This window comes from Carassius gibelio, chromosome B6 (genome assembly GCF_023724105.1).
Source record: "Carassius gibelio isolate Cgi1373 ecotype wild population from Czech Republic chromosome B6, carGib1.2-hapl.c, whole genome shotgun sequence".
Lineage (NCBI taxonomy): Eukaryota > Metazoa > Chordata > Actinopteri > Cypriniformes > Cyprinidae > Carassius > Carassius gibelio.
Genome location: NC_068401.1, coordinates 22,756,241 through 22,778,800, shown reverse-complemented (window position 1 = coordinate 22,778,800; position 22,560 = coordinate 22,756,241). Strand labels below are relative to the sequence as shown.

At 39.1% G+C, this 22,560-nt stretch overlaps 1 protein-coding gene across 4 annotated transcripts in view; it reads right to left on the bottom strand.

Moving 5' to 3' along the window:
* Nucleotides 1–22,461, bottom strand: part of LOC127959233 (dedicator of cytokinesis protein 9) — an 82,234-nt gene extending 59,773 nt beyond the window's left edge. For 3 of the 4 annotated variants that reach the window (XM_052558285.1, XM_052558287.1, XM_052558289.1), the window contains exon 1: nt 22,020–22,459. In XM_052558285.1, the coding sequence (XP_052414245.1) occupies nt 22,020–22,136 (117 nt within the window). In that variant the 5' untranslated portion in view covers nt 22,137–22,459. Of the gene's footprint in view, nt 1–22,019 lie in introns of all 4 variants that reach the window. The other variant, XM_052558290.1, reaches the window with a different exon arrangement.
* Nucleotides 22,462–22,560: the final 99 nt, after the last annotated feature.

Genomic DNA, 22,560 nt, shown 5'->3' with positions numbered 1-22,560 from the left:
AGAGATAATATTGTGATACTCAGCACTGGACATTATTATATGAGGCTGAAAACTCATTCTTGTTAACCTGCACACACACACACACAAAAGACAAAGCACACAACATGGCTGAAAACAAATCCATATAACAGTGTATGCGCATATGGAACTAATTGGTGTAGGAAAAAATGAGAAAATTCGCTTGCAACTTGAATAATTAAACAGCAGGTGTTTCACGGGAGAGAAAATTAAAGAAAGAGAAAAGCGTTTAGAGAGAGAAAGAGAACAGGACGTTAAAAGTGCATTAATGGTTTCGAAAGCTGAGGATTGTCAGCACGCTATTAGCTCAGATCAATACTTTTCAGACAGTCAATAGTCAGAAAACATCACATATGCCATGATTGGGCTCTTCTGCCATCTACAGGCACAAAACAAAGTGCTTTCATAAAGCATACTGCTTTTGGATTACTATACCAGAAAATACCAGCAGATCAGTTGTTTCTATATCTCTCAGGCAGTTCATCTCAGATTTATATATATCACTGTCGTTGATATTCAGGACATGTATGGTTTTTATTCAAATTTAAAATAGATCCTTGCTTAATATGCAAAACATTGTATATACTGTGTAAGCCATTTCTAAAATGTAAAATACTGTTGTGGCAAAACATATTCTTGAGCATTTTGATTGTTAGTAAACAGTATTATGGAGAAGGTGTGCCTCCACTAGTAGAAATATAGATTAAAGAATATATAGTGCTGCAGCGATGATGTATTTTTGCTGGCCAACACGAAGTTAGCATCACTCTGCTTCCCTCTACAAAAACGCAACAGGATTTCTCCACTGGCATTTGTATCATTGCAGAAAGTAACTCTGTGGCCAACAAAAGTTTTTAGTACTTATCATGGTTTGTTAATCATGATAAAATTCATCAGCAAATAACTTCATGGATTTTAAAGCCTAAATATTATCGTCAAAAATAATCACCACCGACTCATTATCGACTTCAACATCACCACCATTAAGCTTCAGAGTAAAGACTCTGTTAGAATAGTTAGCGAAAATGTGATTATAAACACAACAAAGCTGTGAAAGTGATCTAGTGAGTACATGTTCGATGTGATGCATTTATGAGGTTACATCGGGACAGAAAGAGATTCTCACAGGACTGGAGTTTGGCTTAAGTCTAGAGGCCACAGGCTCTGGCAATGCTCACACATCGCTAACACTGATCCAGCACAGTGCTAATCAGAACACAGGACAGTGTTAGCATTGTTCTTCATGTGGAAATGTAGCACGCAGAGACCAGGCCCTCTCTGAACTTTCACTGTGTAGAATGTGGACTGGACAGGAGAAAGAATGAAGATCGGACTTCTAATTTTCCAGCTCAGATTTATTAATCATGATTATTCACTGTGTGATGAAAACCAAATTATTCCATGGGTGGTTCATAAAGAAACAAGTTTCAATTTGGCTATTCAAAGGTCATTATATTGCAGAAATTATTTGGCACTTAAATATTTCCAAAATCTTGTGGCTCTTTTGTCCCCTTGGTTGCATTTCTAAAACATTCCATGGCGCTTAAACCAATTAATAATATATTATGTGATGAACCGCAAACATTAGCAAAATATGTTTTTCACATATCTGTCTAACCCTCAAAACTTCAAATGGATGGTTTGAAAAACACAACATAAAATCTTAATCAATCAACACATTAATTTCTGTGTGCATATACAGTAGTGAAGTATTGATGTGGCAAGAAGTTTGATTTTACATTCAAACTTTAGTCATAAATACAAAAGCTGCAGGCATTGTCTAATGAAAACTACACTCAGATTTCAGTCTACTCTCTCACATATATGCAAATACAAGTGCATGCATTAGAGTAACAAAGGAAAAAAGCAAAATGGAAATCTCAGCTTGTTCTTTATGTAAAATGACTGATATGTATTCAAATTTAATGGATGCATACAGAAACAATCAGACAGTTCCCAAGAACTGGTGTGGTTATTGAAAAAAAAAACTGATATTTTCCCCCACAAAACAATAAATCATAGTCTGATTTTGTCAGTGAATTAGATAAACATGAGTGAACTGCATGTTAATCTTGCATTTGAGATTATTTTCATAATGTAAGAGGAAAAGTAATGACATATCATTAACGTGTCAGACGACAAATTGAATTTGTGATTAATTCTGTCAAAGGCTTTAAAAGCTCTAAAGAGCAATCAGTCGTAAACAAGCATTGCTCAGCACAGATATACTGTAATTATGTGACAGGGATATAATGTTTTTCTCTTGTACAAATAGACCTTTAACATAAAAATTAAAATTAATACATGCTGGGGTGAGACTTTTAGGTTAGAAATAGTTAAAATTAATATTAATACTTTTTTCATGGTACTTAAACCTGTCTTTGTACAGGTGTGTAAGATATTAGTATGTAAGGACACACTACATCCACCAAGTTGGCATTGTCCTTTAAACCTTGTTCTTTATGAGATACTAACTATTGGGCTCCTGATCCCCAGTTAAGCCCGGCGAGGGCTCCTGATTTCCCGTTGAGCCCGGGGAGGGCTCCTGATTCCCTGTTGAGCCCGGGGAGGGCTCCTGATTCCCCGTTGAGCCCTGGGAGGGCTCCTGATCCCCAATTAAGCCTAGTGTCGGCTCCAGCCCCACAGTGCCCATCAAAGTACCTAGATTTCCCCAATTTTTGGGGGGGCGGGGGGGCATATACCCTGGACCGAGGCACACTTTCACATGTTTGTTAACCTTGATTGGTCCTTCCTGTGCCCGTCCTTGTCATGTGAATTCATCTCCATTTGGGTCTCGTTATCAATCTCTGCCCTATTTAGTTCTAGCCCTTTCTGTTCTCCCTAATCTGCTGTTGAATGTCTATGTCTTAAAGGTTAAATGTTAAAGATCTTAAATGTTATCCCCGATGTTCCAGTGTTTGTCTCCTTGTTTCCTGAATAAAACTCTTTCAACGTATTCTCCAGCGTCTCCTCGTTCCTTCCAGCCTGAGTGACCGTTGACAAACAGTTAATATGAGGGTATGGAAGGAATTTGTCATTTTCATTATTTTATTTATTTATTTTTTACAGACTAATGCTGTGTACAATTTAGATCTACTGGCTGAACTTGCCATGGTTTGTAGAATTAATTTGTATTAGACATTCAAAAACTAGTTTCATTTTCATAAATGCTGACTATAGGACTATTATAGAGATGTATCTATTATTGTTAAAGTCGAAACCTTTAACTAACTTAGAAAGGGATGATGGAATGGAGCTTCAAATGAAGGAGCAAATGGATGTCTCTGCTCTGGTGTACCATTTCTCATCTCTTTTCAAATAAAAGTCCTGCTTTCAAAACTTAAAGGGTTGAAAATGAAAATTAGGCTGTGTTTTACTCACCCAAGAGGCATCTTAGTTATGACTTTCTTCTTTCAGATGAAACCAGTTGGAGTTGTATTTAAAAAAAATCCTGGCTATCCCATGCTATATCATTGAGGTCAGTGAGTGTTGCAGTGCTTCAGTCCAAAAGAATTGAAATAAAAGCAAGGCCTAAATTGGTTAAATTAAACAGTTTATAATTACTTATCAGAATCCTCTGACATTCTTCTTTACAAATCCTCATTTTTTACTTCTAGTTAGAGACTGTTGTTTTGTTTTGATCTGGCCAATGCTTTTCTGCATGCATCCCTTTTGAGAGGCGCAGGCATAAAGCCGACCTCATAAGTCATTCTCCCAGAGTGTCACGGTTCAGGGTGCTTCCCTGTTGTCTGTGTCCTGTCATTGTCTGCAGCTCGTGAACTGGGCAATCAGCGCTGATACATCACGAGCTGATGTTTCTCACCTGTCGCTTGTTCCCATTTTCCCTTATATTCCCTGCTGTGTCTGTCACTTGTTGTCTGTAGATTTCATGTTGACTTTGTGACAGTACTGTGTGTCTGTTTCCTTACCTGTTTTCCACTGTGTTCCTCAGGACGTCTAGACGAGGAGCCTTATCTTGGTGGCGTGCCCGAGATCCTCTGTCTAATTTTTTCCACGTCCCGTTGGGCATTGCACCAGTGGTGACTGGTGAATGTACGGACAGCTCTGGAGTTGTTACACTTGGGTTTTTGTTTGTGTGTGTGTCTTCACACATTGGATTACAAATCAAATGTTTCACTTATCCTATGCGTTTGAGTCCTCTCTCTTCTAGCCTGACAGAATCTACTGACCATTATGGACTCATAGGAGATCAATGCCCTCCGTATCCTCAGACAGCAAGGCAGGCTGATGGGTAGACAGCAGGAGAAGATCACCGCTTCACGTCACACATTTTCGAAGCTGTTACTGCAACTGACCCAGCTCAATGAACAGCTTGATCGGCTTCAGATTATTCCTCCCGCGACTCCTGTTGTCCAACCTCCATCCAAACCAGAGGCAGTGGCTTCCCATCATGCAGAACCTCGTCTCAATCCACCTGCTCCTTACTCCGGTGAGCCCAACTCATGCCGTTCATTTCTGTCACAATGTTCACTGACTTTTTCACTCCAGCCCTCCTGTTTTCCCACGGAGCGATCTAGAGTGGCATTCACCATCACGCTTTTAATCGGACGAGCGAGAGAATGGGGAACGGCCATGTGGGACAATGAACATCAGTGTTGCAACTCCTTTAAGGAGTTTTCGGAGGAGCCTTAGTCTAGGAGGACAGAGGCGGCGCGGGCGTTATCTTTGCTGCAACAGGGAGGTTGGTCAGTGTCGGATTACTCCATCGAGTTCCGCACTCTCGCCGTGTCAAGCGGTTGGAATGCTAAAGTGCAGTGGGATCACTTTCTTCACGGGTTGGCTGACTGCAAATCAGGAGGCCATGGAGAAGTACATCAATGATTCTCAGGCAGCTGGCATCATCCAGCCCTCTTCCTCTCCAGCTGGGGCAGGGTTCTGCTTCGTGGGGAAGAAGGATATATCGCTCCGTCCCTGTATAGATTATTGGGGCTTGAATGACATCACAGTCAAGAATCGTTATCCTTAGCCGTTGATGTCATCAGCCTTTGTGCTCTTGCAGGGGGCGACCATCCTTACGAAGTTGGACCTTCGCAATGCTTATCACCTAGTTCGGATTAGGGAGGGGGATGAATGGAAGACCGCCTTTAACACCCCCATGGGGCACTTTGAGTATTTGGCCAACACGTCAGGGGAGTACTCCAGCAGCTGCTTGAGAATCGTTTATTCGCCAAGGTGGAGAAGTGCGAGTTTCACGCACAGTCGGTTCCATTCCTGGGATTTATTCTTTCACCTGAAGGAATCCGAATGGACCCTGCTGAGGTAAAAGCAGTTGCTGATTGGCCCACCCCAGATAGTCGTAGAGCGGTCCAGCGATTTCTGCAGTTTGCCTATTTTTACAAGATGTTCATTCGAAATTTAAGCCAGGTTGCCTCTCCTCTGAAGGATCTCACCTCCACTCGTAGACGTTTCTGTTGGTTGCCGCAGGCTCAGGATGCATTTTCTAATTTAAAGAGTCGCTTTATTTCGGCTCTCATTCTTGTAACTCCCGATCCGTCTCGTCAGTTGGTTGTGGAGGTGGATGCGTCAGAGGTGGGAGCAGGGGCAATTTTGTCTCAGAGGTCACCTTCGGATTACAGAGTTCATCCCTGTGCATTTTTTTCTCATTGTTTAACCCCCTCAGAACGGAATTACAACATCGGGAATAGGGAGTTACTGGCTGTTAAGTTAGCGCTGGAGGAGTGGCATCACTGGTTACAGGGGGCGGAGGTACCTTTTTTAGTTTGGACCGATCATAAGAACTAGAATATATTCGCACTGCTATACGACTGAATTCCCGACAGGCTGGCTGGGCACTATTCTTCGGTTGGTTCAATTTTAACATCTCCTACCGTCCGGGGTCCAAGAATGGTTAGCCTGACGCTTTTTCGCGGATCTTTGAGGCTGAACCATGATCCATCCTTCCGGTGACCATTCTGCCCCCCGATCGGGTAGTAGCAATGGTCACCTGGGGGTTGGAGTCCAGAGTCCGCTCAGCTCTGCGCAACATAACAGATCCCATGGGTTGCCCGGAGAGCCTGTTGTTCATGCCAGAATCGGTCTGAACTAACGTCCTACAGTGGGGTCACTCGTTTGTACTAGCTTGCCACCCAGGAGCGACTCGTACCTGTAGTTGAATCAAGCAACGCTTCTGGTGGCCTTCCATGGCACGGGACGCTCGTCAGTTCGTGTCGGCATGTCCTGTTTGTGCTGCGGGGAAGGGTTCCAATGGACCCCCAGCAGGGTTACTCCAGCCGCTGCCTGTCCCTTCGAGACCCTGGACACACATAGCTATAGATTTCGTCACAGGCCTACCTCCGTCTAGCGGCAACACGGTAGTCCTTAATGTGGTGGACAGGTTCTTGAAGGCCGCACATTTTATACCCCTCCCGTTGTGTGGCGTCCGCAGAACCGTCATCTTGGAGTTCCAGATTAACTATGGTGGAGTATGCTCATAATTCCCTCCTGGTCTCATCTACGGGTTTGTCTTGCTTCCAGTGCTGTTTAGGCCACCAGCCACCCTTATTCCCCTCCCAAGAATCTGATGCCGTTGTTCCATCCGCGCACTCGTTTATTCAGAGATGCCTCCGTATGTGGAGGGTTGCCAGAGAAGCCCTCACTCGGTCTGGTGACAGGAACAACGCGTCAGTGGCTTGTCACCGTGCTAAGCCCCCACTTTATGTGTGCGTTCAGAAGGTCTGGTTGTCCTCCAAGGACATTCCTCTCAGACTCCCCTCAAGTAAACTGGGACCCGAATTTATTGGACCTTTTGCCATCTCTAAGGTGCTCAGTCCGGTGTCGGTTTGACTCAATTTAACCCCCCAGTTTAAGAACATCCACCCGATACATCGGCGCTGGTGTGTGAAGATCACGAGCTGATTGCTCTCACCTGTCGCTTGTTCCCATTTTCCCTTATATTCCCTGCTGTTTCTGTCCCTTGTTGTCAGTAGATTTCATGTTGACTTTGTAACAGTACTGTGTGTCTGTTTCCTTATCTGTTTTCTACTGTGTTGCTCAGGACGTTTAGATGAGGAGTCTTACGTTGGCCATGTGCCAGAGATCCTCTGTCCTGTTTTTTCCACGTCCCGTTGGACATTGCACCAGTGGTGGTCTCCACAGCTTGTGTCTGCAGGTGACTGTAAGGCTCTGGAGTTGTTTCACTTGGGTTTTTGTTCATATGTGTGTCTTCACACATTGGATTATTTTTGGATTCACGGTTGTACAAATAAACTGTTTCACTTATCCTCTGCGTTTGAGTCCTCTCTCTTCTCGCCTGACACCAGCGTTACTTCCATTTACAACAGTGAGTGTAAGCTAAAGTGATTATTATGTTTTGAATATGGATATTTTTCTTATAAAAACACATTGATTAGCTACAGGAGGACTTTGTTCACCCCTTCAGAGCCATGTGAGACACTTTTTTATTTTTATGGATAGGCACTTTTTATTTCACTTCTTTTGGACTGAAGCACTGCAACACTCGCTGACTGCAATTATATAGCTTGGAATAGCCAGGAACATTTTTAAAACAACTCCAACTGGATTTGTCTGAAAGAAGAAAGTCATATACACCTAGGATGCCTCTGGAGTAAGTGAAAATTTGAAAATTTTATAAACTAACCCTTTAAAACAAAACAGAAACCTAGAGGTTGATAATTAAAAATTAAAAAAATCTTCTTCTACTTACATAATTTGTGACAACAAAACTACACAATGTTATTAAACAAAAGCAATTTAACCACAAGGAGCCACCTTCTAACTTTGATAATTATGTCTCTTTGCAAAGTGTCCACTGGTGCACACTCCAGAAACTAATTCTACTTGTGTGACTACATTCTACACGTATTTTTTAATATTGTGTACACACACCGTTGAAGACAGTACACAAAAGCCTCAAGATAACCATACTTATAAACTTATCTCTGCTTCCCTCTTGCTGTGTCTTATAAACTTATCTCTGCTTCCATCTTGTTGTGTCTCTTTTATTTGACCTATTGACCCTATTCTTTTCCTCTAAAATAAAGGTTTCAGAATCAGATGGAAAATGAGAAAACATTGCACTATAAAATGGATGTCATAGAGCTAATGTTGAATGAAAAGTTAACGATAAATGAATAAAATGAGAGATGACCATGTAAGAGAGCCAGAATCAGTCAGTCAGTGAGCCCAGTCTGACCCACTAACTGGTTTGCTTAATCTTACACCCGTGTACACTGTACAAATATAGGGCGCCAGTTCGAGAGATAATCTACTCCTTTAATCATGGGAAATCCTTTTCACAACAGGCAAGCACTGACACAGGGATGATCCATTAGAGGAGGAGGGTTGCAGACCATCTCTCCTCAGCAAACATGGAATCTTTATCAGTCACAGTTATCCTCATGTACAATACACATGGTATGAAATTGAATTTTACCATTCCTAAGATGCAGTACTTGCCCAGTTTAAACACACATTTAACGACTGCTGCGCTATTTCTTATATGTTCTTATAACCCACAATCATATTTCCAAGTGAATCTAGATATTTAAAAAGAAAAATGTAAGTGGATTTCCTTCATTGCAGAAAGTGGGCATTACATAAAACATGGAGCCAGGATGCAGGGAAGGGTTTAAAATGTAAGAGGGATTTAGTGCATCAGCCAAAAAATATTATGAAGGCAGACTTTTCTTATTTGGAATACTGTCCCAGTGAATCATGCACAGTGCAATGAGAAATATGTACAAAAACATTTACATACTGTACTTCTGGGATGGCATGAGGATGAGTAAAAGATTCATTTTTGGGTGGAGTGTTCCTTTAACAGCTGTTGAGGTAACTAAAGATACAACGTTTATGGTAAATATCATCATCAAAACGTCCAAATCAAGGAACAAAAAGAAAAACAGCTCTCACCACAAATGACAGCTCAATTGACCGCTTACGTGCAGTGCTTGTGTCCATGCAAACCAGAGACAGAGCTGTTCTCATCTGACAGAATGTTTCAAACCTCACAGGGTATCAGATGAAATCCCCTTCTCAGCAGCCTGGTTTCTCACTTAGGCCTGCCTGAGTCAACTGGCTTTTTGTAACTAGGTTTTTTCTTCTCTCAAAAGGCTGAGTGAGAGGAGAACACACAACAGTATGAAAAACTTCAATATGACACCTCACACTAAAATCCACAGCTAACTCTGCTGCACCAAAAAGTATGACAATGTTTAAAGTTGTGGGATTTAATAATAGTTTTTTTTTTCTACATGTTTTGTTTTGCTCGAGCAGATTGTGTGTAAAGAGAAGTTCATGCTGGATTTCATGTACAATACAAATAAAGAAAATGAACTTCATAGAGTAGAAAATAATTGATGGGGCATTTGATGCCATGTCCCTATCATGAGTATTATGTAATGGCAGCTGCAGCAGCATGCATGTCAAGAAATTAAAATGAACTGGTATCCTTTTAACATTTTAAAGTTTAACCTTAACTTAAACATAGCCCATGTCTATGAAAAAAGTCCAAACCTAACCATCATGTTTATCAAAAATCCAATCATAACCGAGTGAAACAGACCCAGAATGCGTCCCGGAATTATCTTATGTAGATTCCTCCAACTCATATCACCAAAAATATATTATGCTAATTAATCACATCTAATTAAGGTTGGAACAGGATGTCACCCTGCAGGTGGAAGTGAGAGAAAGATTTTTAATTTTTTGGGACATGAAGGACATGAAAGTATATATTTTTTAATTATTGTGTCAGTGCAGTCATCTTTGTACTTCAAATATCAGTTAGTAAGTATAAATGCTGTTATTGATCTGTTATTGACAGACCCAAAAGTTACGATAAGCGATACGCGATTTTTGAAAGTTTTTCTCTTTGTTTTTGTTCTGATGGAGCGCACCGCAAGATTCAATGCTCTGGCTCGGAGTAGCCAGAATATCGAGGATTTCGCAAAGAGGGAATTCATCCATTTCGCCATCACTACCGCGTTTGATGACGAGATGCTGAAGTCACTGTTTAAGATCGGGGCTAACTGCCACCACCCCATTGACCTCCCTGAGACCTCTGGAGAGTGTCCGGCCCCGATTGCAAATGCTGCTTGTCCCAGAACCCAGCCCACCATCAACCCACTGTGTGGAACAAGAGCCTGAACCCACCGTTGATAGAGTCTATTGCCAGAGAGAGCAACAGAGCTGAGGATCACCACGGAGTCAGAGGTTGTGATGTCAGACCAAGTGTGAGAGCTGGCTACATTGCTCACCACAGGAGAGAGCACCATGGACAGCGAGAGAGCGGAGGGAAGCTCTACCCACTGCACCATGGCCAAGGGTGAGCCAAGCTCAGTGAAATCAAATATGGATACTGTATATGCAGACATGCCCCCTCTTCTCCCGCCTCCGTCTGAATGCTCTTCCTGCCTGGAACTGCCTGCCCTGGACTGTCTGCTTGCCCTGAAACGACCACAAAGGTCGTTCACCTTTCACTGGCACTCCTCACCTTTCACTGGACCAGCTGAGAGAGCGGAGAGCCGCACTGGAAACCTCCAGGGCTGATGCTCACAGGGTAAGTATACAGTTCGCTGCTAACAGTCTCACCACCTCTGCTCTGTGTGTTTCTCTGCATAGGCCAGGTGCACCCAGGACACGATCTTTCCAGATGTCCTTCACTCCAGCACCGGGACACCACGGACCCTGGGTGCATCTGACGCTGAGGATGCAAGCCAGGCCCCGGATGACTAGAAAGATTAATAAATTGTGTAATGTATTTTTCATTAGTGATAGTTAATACATTCATGTAACCAAATTACATCTATCTTATTGTAAAGTGTTACCATTAATATTCATCATACTGTTGAACTTGACAGTATTTTCTCTCTTGTTTAATTTCATATGCTGCAAAGATGGAGAAAGCCAGAGTCTTGTGCCCTGAGTTTATCAGTATCCTCATGTTCAAAAAAAAATCAGTAAACATTTGACTGATATCTCCCCCCTCCCCCCAAGGTTTCTATATGTATCCCGATATATTAATATGGTAAATTCTTAAGGCCACAATAATTGTGATATGAAAAATCTAATATCATGACTGCCTTAGTTTGGGCTCATAAACATTAGATCACTCACACCCAAAGCAGTTATTGTGTGAAATGATTAAATGAAATGACCACAGATAATAGATTTGATGCTTGACTGAAACCTGGCTAAAACCAAATTATTATATTGGTCTAAATTAGTCTACTCCACCAAATAACTGTTATAAACATGAGCCCCAATCAGACTTGTTGGGACTGAGGTGTTGCAACAATTTATAATGATTTTCTCAATATTACCCAGAAAACAGGATACAGGTTTAACTCATTTGAAATACTTCTGCTTAATGTTATACTGTCTGATATGCAAAATAAATCTATTGTATCTCTTGCTCAGGCTACTGTGTATACACCAACAGGGCCGTATACAGAATTCCTTCAAGAATTTGCATATCTCCCTTTCAGACCTTTTGGTTACCATTTATAAAAAGCAGTAATTGTTGGAGATTTCAACATTCATGTTGATAATACAAATTATGCATTAAGACTTGTGTTTACTGACCTAATAAACTCTTTTGGAGTCAAGCAAAATATCACCGGGCCCACTCATCATTTTAATCATATGCTAGACTTAATTATATTGCATGGACTCGATCTTACTGATATAGATATAATATCTCAAAATGATGATGTTACTGGCCCTTTCCATGCATTGTGCATGCTGCGTATTACTATTATTAAATATATGGCTCTGCATTATCATCTGGCCAGAACTATCGTTCAATCCACCAAAGACAGATTCACAAATAACCTGCCTGATTTATCTCAACTGCTCTGTGTACCCTATGCCATAAACACATATGAACTAGACGAAATGACTAGCAACATGGGCACTATCTCCTCTAATACTTTAGTAGCTGTTGCCCCCATCAAATTGAAAAAAATTAGACAAAAATGTACTGTGCTATGGTACAACAGTAATACTCACTCTCAAGAAAGAAACACATAGACTTGAGCACAAATGGAGAAAACTCAGAGGTTTTTAGAATAGTGCTGAAAAACAGTATGTCCAGCTATAGACAGGCTCTAAAAAATGCAAGGAACCAGTGTTAATTTTGACAGCAAATTCGGATTTAGTCTTAGTCTTAGTCTTTTGAATAACACACCATTTAGTTTTAGTCACATTTTAGTCATCTGAAATGTTTTAGTCTTAGTCTAGTTTTAGTCGACTAAATATCATAAGAGTTTTAGTCTTAGTCTAGTCTTAAGTCTTTTAGTCTTAGTCTAGTTTTTTTTTTTAGTAGAACAAAGTCAACTTAGTTGACTTGACTAAATGTTTCCATCAGTCTGTTATGGAATGGTATTTATAAAATAAACATAAGGCCTGCTCTCAATGAAAAATATACATGCTCTCTGAAAAAGATATGCATTCGTCCTGAATGATATGCAATGCATATGACATTCTTTCAAGATGAAGTACAGTATTATTGAAATAGACAACCACCTATATTATATTTGTATTGTATGTTCATTCTATTTCTTTATTTGTGATATTTACACAAAGTTTAAATTTTTTAAGTTTGTTTTTGTTCATTTAAAATAGCACTGCATAGTCTTCACTGTAAAATAAAATACACAATCAAACCAAAATGTATTCAGACACCTTCAACGTTTCTTACAATATCACAGTTTATCTGCTGTAGTTTAGAATTGGTAATAAAATATGACAATAACTCAGGGTTAAACTGTGTCAGAACAACAAATTCATCTTGATAATTTCTGATGCAATGCTTAATTTGGTTCAGTCTGTGGTGTGAAAAGGTTGTATTAGCAATTAAAGAAAGAAACACTTAAGCAAAACATGCTCAGGTCCCTAATAATTTTTTTTTTTTTTTTTTGTATTTTTTAGTCACTAGTAAAACAATATAATCTATTCTATCTGATTTTTGGATTGACTTTGGATAAATTCTTGTTAAAACAACAAAGTAATTTAATCAAGAGCAGTGAGTGATTTACTTTCATTTTCATACATTAAAGACACTGACAGCAGAGCTAGTAAATTAGGCGCGGTCACTTTAAGAGACAAATGCATCCATTATAAAGATACACATCCGATTTCTTTCCAACTCTTTACTTTCACTGAAGACACAACTACAGACCTTTTCGAACACACTTTCCAAGACGGGTATTTCGACATATTTAGTATGTATTTGTTGTCGGTACAAAAGCAAGAAGACTTTGAGACGCGTCTCTGCTTGCTCCCTGAACACCGCGCTGCTGAATTGAGCTCTTTCACTTTTCGCTCTTTTTCTTATGTTTATTTAAAATGCGATTTGTATTTGTTCGTTCAGGTGCAGGAGGACGCAAACGTCCTGAAGGAGAACTCGGTTCAGTGTTGCGCGAGTAACCAGCTGCTCAGTTCAACTTTCCCGAAGCGCGGGGCTGAAGCCAACTTGATGTGTTGAATGCTTGGAGCACGTTATAAAACGTATTCTTACACATTTCTGTTTTAATAAATGCTCATATTAAAACATAGCATTACACATAAGTAGGTACAAAAATAATCAGTGATACATTTACGACCCCATAAAAATTTGGGTCGCAATGGCATTTCAAAAGGTCGCAGTGTAGTTCCCTGTGTAAACAACTTAACTGTTATGAAAACGTCCTCGAAACTGTGCGAATTTCTGCAAACTCATCTTTGTTCTCTTTTCTGTGTAACTGCTGCTGCGTTTGTTTAGCTGTGGCGCTTGCATTTGCCGCGGCTTTTTATAATGGCTCGGCTGCTTCTGCATAGATCAACCTACCTCAAAGATTCGCTCTGATTGGATCTCTTCTCCATTCGTCCCGCCCATATATTTTCGTCTCATTTTTATTCGTTGACCAAAGTGTCAGTTATATTTCGTCACGTTTTTCGTCATCATATCTGACTTTTTATTTAGTTTTCGTCCGTGAAAAAGGTTAGTTGACGAATATTTTTCGTCATAGTCTTCGTCAACGAAATTAACACTGCAAGGAACAAGCATATCCACAAACCCATAGAAAATAACCAAAACAATCCAAGGTTTTTATTTAGCTAAATTAACAAATAACCAGATGCCACCCAGTCTAAATATTCCCTCACTGTTTAATAGTAATGACTTTATGAATTTCTTCACTGATAAAATAGATGATGAAGAAAATGAAGATTCTACAGCGTCTAATACTTCAGTTTCATCCATCGCACCCAAAGATAAACTGCAGTGCTTTACAACTATAGGACAGGAAGAGCTAAATAAACTTATCACTGCATCTAAAACAAACAACATGTTTATTAGATCATGTACCCATTACTGAAAGAGTTGTTACCTGAAGAGAAAGAACCACTTCTCAATATTATTAACTCATCGTTATCTTTAGGTCACGTCCCAAAACCATTCAAGTTGGCAGTTATTAAGCCTCTTATTAAAAAACCACAACTAGATCCTAGTGAACTAGCAAATTACAGACCCATTTCAAATATTCAATTTGTCAAACATTTTTTTAAAAGTTGTGTCTGCTCAATTGTGCTCCTTCCTGCAAAAAAAAAAAAAAAAAAAAAAAAAAACTGTATGAAGATTTTCAGTCAGGTTTCAGGCCCCACCATAGCACATCGACTGCACTTGTTAAAATTACAAATTACTTGCTTCTTGTGTCAGACTAAGGCTGCATCTCATTGCTAGTTTTACTTTATCTTAGTGCCGCATTTGATACCATAGATCATGACATACTTGTAGATTGATTACAAAACTAAACAGGTATTCAAGGTAGGCTCTAAGATGGTTTAGATCCTACCTGTCTGATTGCTACAACTTTGTTTATTTAAATGGGGAGTCATCTCATTTATCAGCAGTAAAATATGGAGTGCCACAAGAATATGTCCTAGGTCGCCTATTATTTTCATTATACATGTTGTCCCTTGGCAATTTTATTAGAAAATGTTTCCACTGTTATGCTGATGATACTCCGCTATATATCTCATCGAGACCAGATGAAACTTCCAAATTATCTAAGCTAACAGAGTGTGTTAAAAAAAATTTCCTATTAAATTTGGATAAAACAGAAATATAACTTATTGGACCAAAAAACAGTACACACAATCTTGTAGATTAAAATTTGCAACTAGTCGGATGTACTGTTACTTCCTCTACAGTAAAAAAGCTGGGTGTTATTTTAGACGGCAACTTCCCATCATCATCATCATACTTCCCAAGTTACAAAAACAGCATTTTTCCATCTTCGAAACATTGCCAAGCTACGAAACATTACCTGTTTCTGATGCAGAAAAGCTAATTCATACATTCATGACCTCTAGACTGGACTATTGTAATGCACTGCTAGGGGATAAACAATTTTCTAAAATGCAGCAGCTAAAGTCCTTACCAGGTCAAGAAAATATCAAAGTCCACAAAAGGTGGTAAAGCTTTTTCTCATTTGGCTCCCAAACTCTGGAATAGCCTTTCTGATAACGTTCGTGGGTTCAGACACATTCTCTCTGTTTAAATCTATATTAAAGACACATATCTGGTTATTTGAACCAAGCATTCAAATAATGCATCTTATAATCAGAGCTACCAAATTTTGTTATAATTTTGATTACATCATAACAATTGCTGTTAATATTTTTTGGCATCTGTTTGATTACGTCTTTACTTTATTTGTCCATTTGTTTCTGCCATATATACATAAACTGAGTCTCCACTGATAAGCTACTACTAAATAATAAAGAAAAATAAATTTTCTGTAAAATTGCTTTGCAATGATTTGTATCATAAAAAGCGCTATATAAATAAAATTGAATTGAATTCAGTCTCTGCCTCCATCATACGAGTACTGGAATCCGCCTCTGCCCTTTAAGCCAGCGGCTCCACCATGTCTCCTAGCTCACTCCTCTTCACCATGGGCTATCAGTCAGCTAGCTCCATCGGACTCCATTGTCCCTCTGGCTCTGATTTGGTCTGTCGTCGACCATCCGCCACCTCGGGACTCCACTCCTCCAGCTACACCTCGTCCCTCCATCCCTCTGGCTTTGTTCAGGCTCCTTCTTCCCTCTGGCTCCACCTTGGTCCTCTGTCACTCTGCTCCATCACGGCCTTTCGGATCCCATGGCTCCTCCTTCTGTTGGCTCCACCGTGGGCCACCATTATGGCTGTGGCCTGGGCCCCACCTGCCTCCTCTGAGTCCTTCCTGTCTCCTCCTTGGCTCCTTCCTCCATCTGATCTGATTTATTAAAGACTGTTTGCATTAGCTGTGAGCCTGTGACACACGTTGGTCCAAATCCATTTAGTGTTACTTATTATTAAGAAAATATTTTTTTTTTTAATGTTTGGTTCTTAGCTACCACTGTCAATATTAAATGTCACTACAAAAAAGAAATTAGTAAAGATACACACACAAAAAATATATATTTTCCACAGAAGAAAAAAAGGTGACATGAAGGTGATTTATATAATAACTGAATCTTAATTTTTATGTTAACTATCCCGTTAAGTAAGAATACATATGTGTATGAGTGGGAGAGAAAAAGAGAGAAGTTCCTAAAAATGGAGAATTCAATCTTTCAGTAGTAGTTCCATTCCCTCACTTTCAGCATGGACGTCAGACAAATTTCCACAATAAAAAAACAGGCTTGATAGATTTTCCAGTGGTGTGGTGAGTGTGGATCTGTGAGTCTCACAAAAAAAAAAAAAAAAAGGTCTCAATAATTTCACCAAAGCACAGCACTATACACTGAGACATCACAAGTTCATGCAAAGAAGGGAAAATCATTAGACGAAGTGTCTGGAAGAGCCATTTTCCAGAGCTTTCTTCTTCAGTTGTTAATGATGTAATTGGTGGCAGCTGTAAAATGATGGGAACATTGCCATGGAAACAGTCAAGCTCTATGACAATAACTATGCGTCTTTACAGAGGAAGCAATATAAGTTTGTCAGCATTTAAAACAATAGCATTTTATGATTTAATGCAAGTTCAGGAAACTAAGCATTATTCGTTTTTTACAAAAACTGCATCCTTTTGCCTTTTAAGAGCACAGTGTACCCAGACATTTTAACACAAGCACACTAATGCAGTCAAACTAAACACCATCAATTTCTTGGTGGACCAATTACACAGAATAAGCTTGACCTGCTGTTTACAGCAGTAGCAGGATTTAATGAGAGGGAGGCAATGATGTTCTCTCTGATGAGCTGCTCTCTGACGTTTGCTGTAGCCTGTTTCCTGCTGTAAACTAAGTTAAGACAGCCGCACACCTCAGCAGAACCATCAGGGGCGTCAGAAACCATAGAGTATAAGATGTCTTGCAGCAAAGATTTTACGAATAAAAAAAAAACTATCCTGAATAAACATTTCCAAATTACAATCCACTTTCCTTTTGCAATTTTAGGTGAACCCAAAAAATAATTGAAGCAGTTAATTAAATCACTACAATTGATTAAAACTAGAACAAAAAAAATTATGGCCACAATATCTTGATTTTTACCCTGATGCTGTTAAAATTTGGATTGTGAAATGTTATTTGATAATAACTCAACAACAGTGTTCAGCATCACTGATCTCAAATCAAATCTGAAAACAATGGCTGATTTTCATTTAACTTAATGACTTAAATATTGGTGTGTTCCTTCCACAAAGTGACTATGGTAAGTGACTTAAACAATGATACTTTGATGTTGCCTCTTTGCAATTACTGCAGTTTGAGTGCATCCATTTTCATTTACTGTTATTGTGTTCTTTGTCAACAGTAAAAAAGTCTTCCTTAGTGTTTCATGTAAGAAAGAGAAAACATGAGTTCGGAATGACATGATGGTAAGCAAATGATAACAATAAACATTTTTACACTTTAGTATAGAGACCAATTCTCACTATTAACTAGTTGCTAAATAGCATGCCTTGATATTATCATATTGGCTGTTTATTTCTAAAGCACATATTCTGTTATGTTATCACATATGCTATTTTTTCATAAACTTATTGCATTCCAGGACAGTAAGTGATTAAAGATGTCATCAACCCTCTCATCACTCAGCATTCTGTGACTTTCAGCTCAGCATTCATACCATCCCGGCAATATAGATCACATGATCACTGGATTCTCAGTGTCCTTTAACAAGCCCACAGGACAAAGAGCATTTAAAAATAGAACAGACACCCAAGCTGCTTTCATCCATAATAAATGGTAGTGGATATGCAGTCAGCAGGCCTCACCTGCTCCCTACACACACACACACACACACGCACTAATGAGGCCAGGCAACTACATTTTACACACATTTAGAATTAGTATTCTCAATGAAAGATCAAGCGAAAAGTATTACAAACTTCTTTAACGCTGTAACAGTTCACACTGTATTACATGGACTACAGTACAGATTATAAATAAAATACAAAATATGATACATTGCTTTTGGTGACAATTATATTACAATTTCCTCCAATGTCAATGATTATTCAGTAACTTGATCTGTAATAGTGAGAGTTCAATCTAACGTATGCTGTCCACAAGCAGGGCCAGTAGTAGTCCATCTGGGACGGTAACAGACACCACGGGCAGGGCCTTTGATATTTGTTACAGAACACAGATGCACACACACAAACGTTATGAAAGAAACAGACATGGACAGCTGTGTGACTGCCACTTTGAATGAACTGCACTAGCTTACTGATGCATGTGTTGGGGAGGACGTAGGCCAGTAATTGAAATGTAACCCTCATATTGATCCAAATGCACATTCATGCCCCTGGCCACCTATCCTCATTTAGCTGATCTCACAACAGACACAGGAAACTAAGAAAATAAGGAGCAATTGGTCACACAATCTATCTTCAACCACAGCGTTAATCAAATGTAAATGTACACAGAAAAAAAGGAGCAATTAGTCACAAAATTTATCCTGTGATTGGAAATGTCAGGCTTTTTATGACAAGCAGCTTAAATACGTGTATATATACGAGCTTGTGAGAACTCAGTCTCTGAAGCTTTTAAACGAATCTATAGTTTAAGCATGTGTTTGCAGGATCGTCTCTGTCATATTAAGTGTCCACAATAAAGATAAGGAAAAATCATATTTAGGGATAAACGTTTTTTTTAAATATTAATAAGCAGTAGAGCAGTTTTATATTTCTTTCTCCTGAGAAATAACAAGTAAATTATTAAGTCAAACTACACTATAGCATTCAAAAGTTTGGTCTCAGTATGATTTTTAAAAAGAAACTGATACTTTTTTTTAGCAGGGATGCAATAAATTGATCCAAACAGACAGTGAAGACATTTACATTATTACAAAAAATCTTATAAACCAAGGAATCCTGAAAAAAATCTGTATCACAGTTTTCAAAAAAAAAAAAAAAAAAAAAAAAACATTAAGCAGCACAATTGTTTTCAAAACTGATAAAAACAATTTTTATTGAACAGCAAATCAGAATGATTTCTGAAGGATCATGTGACCCTGAAGACTGGTGTAATGATGCTGAAAATTCAGGAATAAATTACATTTTAAAATATTTCAAAAAGACAACAGTTATTTAATAATAATATTACTGTTTGTACTGTATTTTTAATAAGTTAACTGCAGCCCTGTTGAGCATAAGAGACTTATTTAAAAATAATAATAATAATAATAAATAAAAAAACAAACTTTTTATTTATTTTTATTTTTTTAGTAATTAAATTCTTTAATTAGGCTTTTTCCTTCATTATTATATCAGGAGGGTTGTATCCCCCTGACATTTTTCACTTCACTCTCCCAAAAAATGAATTTGAATAAAGACAAAGACAAAACATAGAAGAGATGAATTAGCCATTGCAACATATGTTTATGTATTTTTGAGTAACTTGGATTAAGAAAAACAAAATGAGAATCATGCCACTGATCCATGAAAATTATTATAGCTAAGCATTTGTGCCTGCACAAAAATGTGCTCTTTGGAGGTTCAAATTAAGACCCTTCCAGGCCCCTTCTGTGCAGATCTGTTTGATCAAGTGACCTGGGAACATCAGAGGAGACAAATCCTTTGGATTTAATTTTACGGCCTGATCTCCATCCCCTCTAAACTTGTTTGAGTGACATATTAAGAATAATGATCAGATGGGTTTTCACTTGAACAAGAAAGCAGGGAAAAATGATCACAGAGACACCAGAAAGAGAAAAATAGGCCATAAAGTACGTTCCTCTTATTGAGAACTAAAATATGTGAAAACAAATTAGGAGCCATTGACCCAAAGTTCCATTAGCGGACCCCAGCATTCCTGCTTACCAGCCATTACCACAAACACACTTAAGAAACAGTGTGTGTGTGTGTGTGTGTGTGTGTGTGTGTGTGTCATACAGTTTATAAACCATCTGTTTATTTTCTGTCTTTCGACATGGATGATAATAAAAGATGTCATTAAAATGTACAGCACTAAGTCACAAAGCCAAACTTAATTGATGTCAAAAGGCTAAATCCAAAGTCTAATCGCTGAACCATAAGTAACCATGGCAACACTAGCTGGACAGAAAAACACTGGTCTGATTCAAAACCTTGTGGGTCGACCCACAAATCTAGGGAACTGCCACTGAGCCTTCCAGTAGCAGGACAGGGCTACACAGAGAGTATGTACTGCGGAAGTAGTTATAACAGCATTTTAAAGTACTTGGGAGTTCACTAAATGAAGGAAGAGTTGCTCTTATGTAATCCTTGGGTTTTGTAGCTTGCTAATAATCATAATGGTGACAGATTAAGCATGTAACCTCTAAATTTTTATAAATGATTTTACAACAAAACATTTTAGAGTATGAACGTGAATTAAGAGGCCAAGAACAATCACTAAAACTAAAACAATTCAGCATCACTTTAAAGCAATAAATCATCTTAAAAAAGATTTTGTCATAGTTTACTCATCCTCATGCCATTCCAAACCTGTATGACGTCTACTGAGGAACACAGGCAAAGATATCCTGAAGAATCAATATGGACAGGGCTGTCAAGGTCTAAAATTGACAAAAACTACCATAAAAGCACAAAAAGTAGATTATAAAAGTAGTCGATACAATGCATGAGCTATGTCTTTATATAGTCAAAAATTACATTTTTTTTTTTATTTGACGCATCCTTGCTAAAAAAAAAAAAAAGATCTGAAAAGTAGTGAATATGGTTATATTTATACTTTTAAAAGCTTTTTCATTCAGCTTTAATTGTATGGATGAAGACCATTGACATTGTGCTCCACATCGTAATAGGTTTGCAATGGTATGTGGGAAAGTATTAAACAACTTTCAGAATTTTGGGGTTAACTATTCATTTAAGTGCATGAAATTCCTTGATCTTTAAATGGTGTTCCTGGCACAAAAGAGTGTTTTGCACAAAATGAGGATGGCAAAACTTCAGTTTGGCGCTTTCATGTGTATTCAAGTTTTACTTCAGTAAGGCAACATCTGAATTCTGGTGGAATCAGACAGCTCGTAGGCTATTAGTTCCAGATGGAACTCTCCTTTTTTGCATAACAGGTAATAGATAAAGAGACAGCACTCCCGAGACTCCTTCTCCTGTTCTGAGATGAAGTAATGCAGGTGACATGTCATCTTGTCAAGTAAGGCTGCTATAATCATTTCAGCTTAAAGCACAGCAGAATCCTTCCAAAAGGAATTTTTCCTTAATTTCCATTTTTTCCCAGTCCAATACAGTCCCAATGAAATGTCAAGACACTGACGCAAAACTATTATTTTCAAAGAGGTATGGCCGAAAAAGATGATGATGACGTGACAGGTGGCAGGTGCTCAATTTATGAGCTTTAAAACACTTCTAAGCCCTCACTGACATTTTTCTGATGCTCTGTCTTTACCTTTTAGTTACCCCTATCTGAACCCGTTAATAGCCCTGTCCCATATTTCATATTTAGGTCATTACGTGAATAAATGACAAAGGTTGTTAACAGAAAGGCACTAACACAATAAAGTTGATTTGTATCAAACGCAGACTTTAAGGTTGAACTTCACTCACCACCAGTACAGAAGTGCGCACCACCTCGGAGACGCTCTGCCGTAACTCAGCGGCGGTGCCCGGCTTACTCAGACCGCGCGTGAACTTGCGTGTCTCGGGCTGAGCCGAAGAGGCCATCGCACCTTGCTTGTGTTTAAAAGCTGAATTCTATGATTACATGTCTATAGACAAAACTGTAAGCAGTCCTGCGAGGAAGTCCTCAGTTGGGACCTGTCCTTCACAACAAGATGCAGCGAAGCATTCCCAGTCACTACAGTAAACAACACCACGGAGTGGGTCATCGGTCCTCTACCAAACTACACACTTCGGATTGTTTTCACAGCGTCGGATGGAAACCTTGTTGCAGTAGTGAGCGACGGTTCCCCGGAGTCCCGCGTCGCTCCGCGCCAGTGTCGCACCGCTGTTCGTGTCAGTGCGTGCTGAAGCTCCCGCGCGAGCAGCAACGCCTTCCCTCGGAAACTCAGCGGAGCCACGGAGCTAAACTGCTTCCATGTAAAAGCATGTGTCATATTGAACTGATGTGTGTTAGTATTTATTCAGT